We start from the raw sequence: 9,571 nt of genomic DNA, 5'->3' as shown, positions 1-9,571 counted from the left end.
GAATGAATTTAACATTCATGTTGTAGAAGCAATCTACAGAGGTTTATCAATAACTTTATTAAAAAGCAAAGTTAAATACAGCACCAGTCAAAAGTTTGGACACACCTTCTCATTCAACTACTTTGAAGAATGTAAAATATAAAACATATTCTGGTTTGTTGAGCATTTGTTTGTTTACCACATAATTCCATATGTGTTCCTTCATAGTTTGGATGTCTTCAATATTAATCTACAATGTAGAAAAAAATAAAAATAAAGAAAAACCATTGAATGAGAAGGTGTGTCCAAACTGGTACTGTATATATATTAAACTGAGTGCATCACATGCATTGAAACTCAATGCAGGGGAGGTAGGATGTTAAGAAACATCTCAAATGCTCTAGGCAAGATAAACATGACAGAATGAAACAATTTGCTAATCTCTTCAGCGATCCAACATAAACAATAATAAATAAAATGCTTTTGTTAAAATGTCTTTCAGGAGTAAACAGATGATGACTTTGACTCACTGGAACACATTGCAAAACAGAGAAGCATTAAGTGCAGAATAGTATGCGTGAATAACTGAATTTGTATATGTTATGAAGATGTAGTTGGAGTGTTTTTGTTGTTAAAGAGGATGGGGGGGGGGTAACTTTAATTCAGTTAGGCATCAAGGAGTTTTATTGTGAAAGCCACTACAGGAAATCCAATAGGTAAATGTGTGTGACTTGACTCTCTGGAGACGCCCATTTCCAGTCCACACCCACCGCGGCTGCTGGGTCGGTTCCTCCCTCTTCAGTAGCTACATTTCCCTGCCTGGATGTCGGATCCCCACCGCAGGTCAACCGCAACAGGTAAATGACAAGAAATCATTGAAATGCTTTTTTATCCAGACAGGACAACTGTGACACACTCTGGAGGCTATGGCTGTTGTCCTTTTCTTTTCTTTTATTTTCTTTAACCTTTTCATGGAAGGTGATTGGAGATATCCTGCTTTAATAATCCCTAATGTGTGCAGCGTCTTTACAATGTGGCATTGAGGTGATACATTTTTTTTGTCTACCCTGAAAAATGTGAATTCCTGACAACTGTCACTAAACCATGAGTGATAGCCTTTTGTCTGCGTGTTAGATTAAGAACTCAGTCAGTGACTACTATTATGCCAGAATATGCTTGAATAGATGGGCTTTATCACATGTAAATATAAATCAGATAGGTTAAATAACATTTAAAGATGCATCTCTTTTTAAACCACCAAAATAAGAGCTGTCAAATTGCCTCTATGTTAAGAGTGTCAGTGACAGAATATCTGTTTTCTTTATATATTTATTAATCCATACAGCATATTACTTTGCACAAATATGCAATGGACAATGTGCAATGGCTTTATTGTTTTATGTCAGGAAAAATAGCTAACCAGAGGTTATTCACATATTCTTTTTTTTTTCTTCACTGAAGTGAAGTTACCATTCACAGAGAAGGTGTGTTCACTGGAAATGACACACTGCTCCCTAAATATTCAGTGTCCATAAAATCCAGCCTAAATAATAACAAGGCCGCCTTTATCTTGGGGGGGGGGGATCACCAGCTCCTCTATGAAGCTCCCCATAGAGGAGTGAGTGTCTGTGCGTCTCTGCAGCATTTGACATGGAGAGATGTTATCAGATGTTTAGATTGTTTTAACGTCACTGCAGTTTTTTTACATTCGTCTTTAAGGCAGGTTTTTAGCAGTTCATCCGCGCTTGTGTTCACTCACTGCAGCAAAAGACTAATTATAGAGATTGCTACTTGTGCGTACGTTTTTTTTTTGTGTGTGTGATGTGCTGCTCTCAGTGAAAATAGGAAAGAGTAGGCCTTTCTTTGCTGAAGTGGCAAAGTCCACCTGAAGCGCACTTCCCAATAACATCTGGCCTCTTCCCAGCAGGGACTGTTGCACATCCACCTGCCAAGAAACGAAGCACTGCATATACAGTCGTTGTTGTATTGAAAGATGGAGCTTAAATGTGGAATTTCAGGATCCAAGTAGCGAGAATCTGATCGCTTTATTGAAGAATGTTTGGCATTATACTTTAAATCAAGAGAAGAGCTCTTGTGCCAAAGGTAAGAACCTGAGTGTGTGTTTGAAGTGTTGTGAGTGTAAAGGAAGTAAAAGGTGGCTTTGGTGGATCATTGCTTAAGCTGACCCACAAATGTATCAAAGGGATAATAAATATAAGACGAATTTCTTCTGCTCCTCCGATTCTTCACCTGCAGCACAGAAAGAGGAAGGTGTGTGGATGTCTTTGTGTGTTTCCGTGCTCTTGTGAACAGGCAGAAAATACTAGCACACACACACACACACACACACACACACAGGCCTCTTTCTTCCCCAGGCTCAGCAAAGCTTCCTGGGCTGTGTCTGCTAGAACAGGGTCCCCCTCTGTTTGGGGAGTGTGTGTCGGACACACTGGTGCACACAGGCCGACGCATTGATACGCACATCCGAAGCAGACCAGTGCGCCGCACACAGGTGTCAATCAGCATGCAGGGCAGAGTCAAAGGTTCTTTGATTCATTTTCTACCTTCAGTGCAGTGGGGTTTAGCAAAAAACGCTGGCCCTTTTTAAAGTTGACTCACGCTATTTCCCCAAATCAGAAACTTTTAAAGTGCTATTTTTGAACATCAATATACCATCAATGCTGGAGGGAGGAGGATTTCTGGGCTTTAGCTTTTGACGTGTACCTACATAAAAATGACACTATTTTCAGCCTTATTGTTATCCCCATTAGAGCAAGTGAAACCATGAAAGTGAAAGTTCATTGTTGACCTTTAGGATTATATTTGATGTAGTGTGTTTGATGTTGACATAGCAATTTTAACCCAATATTTGTTTTTTTATATGTCATGAATATAGCTCAGATGCCAGATTAACCTGTTAGGAGGCCACAGGGCAGGCATTTTGGAGCAGATCCCGATTGGTCACCCCCCCCTTCCAAAATGCATTGTGTATGTTCCTTGTCACCTTCAAGGTCTCCTGTTACTGCCTATGCTGCAGCCTTTCTACATAACAAAAGATCATAAAATCAGACACAGAGATTATTTTACAAGCTGTTCTGCAATATTAACTCACCATTTGTCATGCAGTGTGCCCAGGACTTATTGAGGCTCCTGTTAGTCAGGTTGAAACAGGTTGAAAGCTCCAGAAAAAGTCAGTGGGCCTTTGGTCAAGACTTATTTTTTAAATGAAACCATGGTTGAGATGCTTTTTAGCCTTTATGTCACTCTTTTGAAATGGAAACATATTTAATAAATGTTGTTGCTGTATATCCTTCTACCCTTCAGGAAAAGAAAATGTCAATTAACACAGTAATAAGTTTGTTTTTCCACTTTTGAACAGACCTTTTGCCAGGAAATGGCATTTAGCAGCATTTTAATCAGCAATGTGAGACAACATTCCACCAATATGACAACATAACATTAGTCACATCAACTCGTGCTGAGCTAAAAGGTGAATCACATTTTAAAAGATGAATACATTTCTGTTTGCTCGTGGGTCTTTCGGGATGACAGGCAAATTGATGGAAACATTGAGTTGTGAGCCTCTGAAGGTGCTGTCAGTGTTGATGTAGAGCGTGTCCTCTCCGCCTCGTGTTGATTCTGTGTTGTGTGAATCCAGGATGTGTCCTGTTTGAACAGAGAAGGCTCTCTAATGTGACCAATAGCCGATGGATAACATCTTGGGTTTTAAACCACACGCACCTCAGGGTACAAAAGTGTTTGTGTATGAGGGCAGATGAGAGTGTGCTAAATACCCTCATACAAAGTGTTTACGTAAACGAGTTTAAGGCGCAAACATACAGTATTTACACAGAAATACACCCACAGAGCTTAGGGGCCTATTAAGGGAGTGCTTTTGTGTTATGTAGTTTTATAAATTAAGTTGACCTAATAATGAGTACTCTGGTAGTATCTTCTTTGCCTCCTGTCAGTTGAAACACTGTGAACCTTAAATACATAACACACAGTGAGTTACTATGGTAACACAGCTTCATTTTAGCCCCCTAGAATTATTTCTTTATGGGAGTTATTGTGGGTGAAAAATTCTGTCTCAGGATGAAGACATTATTAGCCTTGTTGTAAAAGAAAAAGTGTAAACTAAGTGGAGATTTACCAAATCACAAAATGTAAACACTACACAAAAACTATTTTCACATAAGCATTAGTTTTTAATAACACTTAACACAAAGACTGCCGGGTGTAACCGTTGCATATAGAGTGCTGCAGGAATGAGTCCTAAAACCTGCACTTGTGGTTCCCTAGTCTCTAAATCGATGTTTTTTTAAAGGGTTTTTGTTTAGACGCCCCGTAATAAGGTCTATGGATAACACGAAGTTAAGAGATTTATATGTCTTGTTTTGCGATATAAGAAGTGTCACTAAATAGCTCTAATGTGAATTTTTAGCGCTGACCTGTCTTAAAAAAGGCGGTTGATAACAAGTGGCTAAATGAGTAGTGTAGTGTAGTGAGTTTACTTCTGACGAGCGCATTCACGCTTCAAAACTCATGTCAGTCGTGTTCATTTGTGAATATTATCTTGCTGAATAAAACGTGTAAGTGTCATAAACTTGTGTTTAGCAGAGAGATTATTTTCTGCAATAATCCAAAATCTAATTGAAAAATCCATTGGCTATGCTAACCTCTGGGTTGGCCTGAACTAACTGACGAAGCAAAGATTATTAACACACCACCTGTTTAGAGTGAAGACTAAAAGAGACAATGTAGAATATAGTCAACAAATCTAACCTGACACTTGATACATTTGTGTTGAATAATAATGTGAACTAGGAAGATTTTTTTTATATATTTCACAAAAATAACAGCGTATCTCAACATGACTTTGCGATAATAACTTCAAGTAGGCTTGCAGTGTAACTAGCTAATTTCAAATTGAATAGTTAGAGAAAATATAGAATAAAGTCTACACATCTGACCTGACACTTGATACAATTATTTTGAATAAGAATGTGAACTTGGAAAATGTATACGTTCTATGACGAGACCTCCTGATAATAACTTTGATTGGGGCTGCGCATTAGCTAGTTTGAAACTAGCTAGTAATGCTAGCTGGTTTGAAACTAGCAAGTAATGCTAGCTGGTTTGAAACTAGCCAGTAATGCTATCTGGTTTGAAACTAGCCAGTAATGCTATCTAGTTTAGTTGTTTCTAACAACTATGGGTAAATACTGTGTCTAAAATGCCAGTTCATAATGCAGTGACAAATTAATATGGCTAAGGACAGTTAGCGTTAAGTGTTACTTTATTATGATTACCAAGATTTTCTGAGAGTAACTATTTAGTTTGTATTTCCCTGGAAGGATTTATGTTTTTTGTACTTGCAATGCCAGTATTGTTTGCCTGTGCACGTGTGCGTGTGTGTGTGTGTGTGTGTGTGTGTGTGTGTGTGTGTGTGTTGTGTGTGTGTGTGTGTGTGTGTGTGTGTGTGTGTGCGTGTGTGTTGTGTTGTTTATTTGTCACATTCTGTGCGAGCTTGCGCACATGCACTAGCGCTCATATTCAATTGTATACGGAGGCATTCACCACAGTCCATTGCTCTTAAGTAATTGGCAGTGTCGGCATGTGCAGAGAATGATTTATACTACAACAACCTCAGCTCCCCCTCCAGAAATTCACACGCAAAGAGGGAAGCCAATGATGGAGCAATAGTGTAACAAGAGCAGAAGGAGAGGAAGGGATGAAAGAAATTCGGTGGGAGTCATATGAGAGGGGATGCACGTTCGAGTGAGACGTGATTAAGAAGTAGCAGAGCAGAAATGAAAAAGAGAGTGAAGTGAAGTAAAAAAAAAAAAAAAACAAAGGGTGGAGGAATGATTTGGTGGAAGCAGAGAGGCGATTGCTTCGACCTGACAGGAATCACAGCTGAGGGGAAAGCTTGCTCCTTAGCTAAAGGCTAGTAGATAGATGGATGAAACGAGAGGAAATTAAGGGTTAGGTCTGAGCGGAAGGACTAATAGAATCTGCCGAACAGGATTGAAGGAGTTGCTCGAATAATGGAATGAAAAACTGCAGAAATGGGAAACTCATTTAGGGGTGAAAAAGGAGGAGAACAACCTCTTTAAAGAAGTGCGTATTTTCAATTTGAAGACGTAGGAAACACAAATGATCAAGAACATGGGGAGTGAATTGCTGGAGTAATTGGATTGAAAAATGATCCAGCAACAACGGCATAGCCGAGGAATAGAATAAACGGCAAGAGGAACAATAGACTAGACATGGAACTCCACCTGCAGAGTATTTTTATGTGGCAGGGCTCGCAGTAATGCTAAAAAAATGAAAGACCGTACACACAGGGCTCATTTTCCAATTTAAGAGCATTACCTGCATGGGCTCATCTGTCCCCTCTACCTCCTGGGACTCTGCCAGAGTTCCCACAGAGGAATATCTCATCAGGTGGGCCAGGCTCAGTGTCGCCCACTGACAACAACAGTGGATGCAAACTGCACTCAATACATCCATAGCTCTTTATTTAGTTTCTAGTGTGTGCAGTGCAGTGACATGTGGGAATTCATGAATGGTATCATTCAATTTAATCAGAAATGGCCTTGATGGGAGGTTTCTATATAGATACTCCTATTAGGACAAATATGTAGCTCCACAAAAGACAAATATTAATACTTGAAAAAACATAGATTCCTAATAATGTAAATGTTTTTACTACTAAAAGCGTCTGCTAAATGACTGTAATGTAATGTAATGTAAAGGAGGAAATGTTCATGTTCCTAATTAAAGATATGCTTATACTTCCAGTAATGCAGGTTTTATTCCCTATAAGACAAATATTGACATCCCTGCTAAAAAAAAAACCAAAATATTAATATTCCAAATAAGACAAATATTTATATTCTTAATAAAACCAGTGTTTGTTTTCCCGACAGGGAAAAAACATACATTCCTAATAATTTAAATGTTTATACTACTAAAAGAGGAAATGTTCATATTCCTATTTAAATAAATTATTTTACTTCCAATAATGCAGGTGTCATTCCAAATAAGACAAATATTTATATCTGTAAAAAGGCAAATATTTAAATTCCTGTCAAAGACAAATATTTATCCTTATTTTCAAATAAATATTCTCAATAAGTGCCAAACCGTGATTCAGTGGAAATCACAGAAAAACCACTAAAAACACCGGAGAAATAAAGATACTCTTAGATTTGCAAAATAAACGCCATCTGTGATCGTAGAGAGCAGACAAACGTAGACTCTCCCTCCGTTCTCAGACCACCATCGCTCTTCCTTCTTCCTCCTCTGTATCCCTCAACTGTCTGTCCTCCTCTTGCCTTCACTTCTCCCCGGTGGCATTGTCTCCCTTCTTTTCCCCTCATCCTCCCTCTCCCTCTGTCATTTTGTCCCCCCCCCTCCTCCTCTCTCTCTTTATTTCCCCTCCTCTGTCCCTCCCTCGCTCTGTCATCCCTCTCGGTGTTAGCCGCTCACACCGTGCCTTCCCTGCATTGTTAACCGGGTGATGACATTTTAAAATTCTTCTTCCTCTTGCCCGCATTAATATCATTTATATTCTCCTTTTTACTCACACACGCCTGCTTGCGTTCCTCACTTAAGCCTGCTGCTCCGTGACACACACACACACACACACACACACACACACACACACACACACACACACACACACACACACACACACACACACACACTCACATCTTTCTCCCTCTCTCTTTCTCTGCAGATGTCTGAGAGCTAGCCAGCTGAGTGGAGGACTCACCTCTCTGCCCGTGCTCTCCACCTGCAGCCATGAATGGTAAGAACACTCTGTCTTGCTCATGCTATGTTCTTCTGCGGGAGGCAAATGTGCACTTTGTGGCGAAAGGTCGGGGGGGGTTAGAATTTAACAGACTTTTTTTAATCTTTAACAGAAAATATATTTTTATAAAAGCAGAAATGGAGAGACAGAGCTGACCAATAAGCAGCAGTTGTGTCGTGACTCTTCTTTAAACTTTAATCTTTCTCTCCGGTCATCTTCCTGTCGAGCATGGAAGATGCGTTTGTTTCAGTCCGTGGTGATGTTTTGATGTTTGCATGACTGCTCCTCTCTACTGTGAGATGTAAAGCGGACCCTGAGATCGTGTTAATAGGATATTGATCTGGTGATGGAGTAAAGGTGCTGAAAGATCAGACTTGAACTTAACCCGTCTTTTGATTGCCGTGACATTTTGCGCCATAAATTAAAGGCGATTCTTTGTCGTATAAACCTCCTCAGCAAAAAGGGCTTGAAGGAAAATTAGATAATTATTTTTGAATTAATTTTATGCGAAACATGAGCTATTCTTGTGCCTCTGTTTCTGTTGTGCTCGGTCTTGAATGTGATGCATCGCTTTTGTCCTTGGTGTGGACAGAATTGCACAAAAGTGTGTGTGTGTATATGTGTGTATGTGTGTTAATCCTCTTGTTTCACAGCCTTTGATCATAGAACAGTAGTCGCTGCTCCTTAAGGGCCTCTATGGGAAATGCCTCAGAGGAAGTGTCTGTGTGTGTGTTTGTGTTTGTGTGTGTGTCGGATGCATCATGTCCACATGACTAATTCTGCATTTTTACCAAAGTGCCAACCCCCTACAACTACACTCTCTGCCTCAACCCCATCCAGTAGATTAACACTGGGGGAGAGCAATTCAGACTCACAGCCTCGCTATGTGAGGAGTTTATTGCACACTTATGAACAAGCCGAATCTGAAACGAGCCAATTGTAGAGTCATCAGTAAGTCGATTTCCCAAAACAGGTGGACGCGGTGTGCAACAGTTTCTGCTGAAATGCTGCAGCGTGCAGAGACTGCTGATCCACCGTAGCGATCTGAATCGTGGAACCTGTCCTCCACAGGTGAAGCGTTCGATATGTAAATAGTTATGGAAGCAGCGATATGGTTTCCCCCAGGAGGCCCGGCCGGCGATGGGTGTCTTGAGGTTTGACTCCAGCGTCTCCTGAGGAACCGCAGAGCACCTAGACAACAGCACACAGGCTGACAAAGGGAAGTTAAACCTCACAAGCAGAGGACTCTTTGTGTGGCAGATGCTGAGGAGAGGATCTGTGGTACAGTTGGTTTAATTTCTGCACAGACGTACTGCCGGTGTTTATATATATATATATTTTTGTTTGTTTTCTGTAGATCGACTGTGAGCTAGATTGTCTCAATATTTGCTGACCGGCTGTTGTGTATTCGGTGAGAGTTTGTCTTCTGTGCAGGAAGCTGTTCCTCTCCGTATTACAGTCCAGGTGGCGAATCTTGACAGTGTATATCCGGATGGATTCACAGTGACAGCTTGTCACAATGCTAACAGAAACCCAGGGAAGGAATAGCAGAGGGACAAGATAAGAATGCTGGTTTACAGCACACTTCTTTTTTCTTTTTTTAAATGACTAAACAGACGAGATATCACATGTTGAATAGTGAGCTTAAGAGCTGCTGGTAGGCCTTTGGCTAGTTTTTTCCTCCTGTTTTCAGTCTTTATGCTAAGCTTAGCTAATCATCACCTGGCTCCAGTTTCATATTTGGAGTGGTATCGACCTTCTAATCCAACT

General features: G+C 40.2%; 1 protein-coding gene across 1 annotated transcript in view; it reads left to right on the top strand.

The window, feature by feature from the left end:
- Positions 1 to 746: 746 nt before the first annotated feature.
- itsn2a (intersectin 2a) overlaps positions 747 to 9,571 on the top strand; it is a 37,791-nt gene continuing 28,966 nt past the window's right edge. Inside the window, exons 1-2 of the mRNA XM_054618250.1 lie at positions 747 to 836; positions 7,727 to 7,798. Of these exons, the coding sequence (XP_054474225.1) occupies positions 7,792 to 7,798 (7 nt within the window). The 5' untranslated portion in view covers positions 747 to 836; positions 7,727 to 7,791. The remainder of the gene's footprint in view (positions 837 to 7,726; positions 7,799 to 9,571) is intronic.

Source organism: Anoplopoma fimbria, chromosome 18, assembly GCF_027596085.1.
Source record: "Anoplopoma fimbria isolate UVic2021 breed Golden Eagle Sablefish chromosome 18, Afim_UVic_2022, whole genome shotgun sequence".
Taxonomy (NCBI): Eukaryota; Metazoa; Chordata; class Actinopteri; order Perciformes; family Anoplopomatidae; genus Anoplopoma; species Anoplopoma fimbria.
Note: the sequence above shows the minus strand (reverse complement) of the source record. Positions and strands in the feature narration are given on the sequence as shown.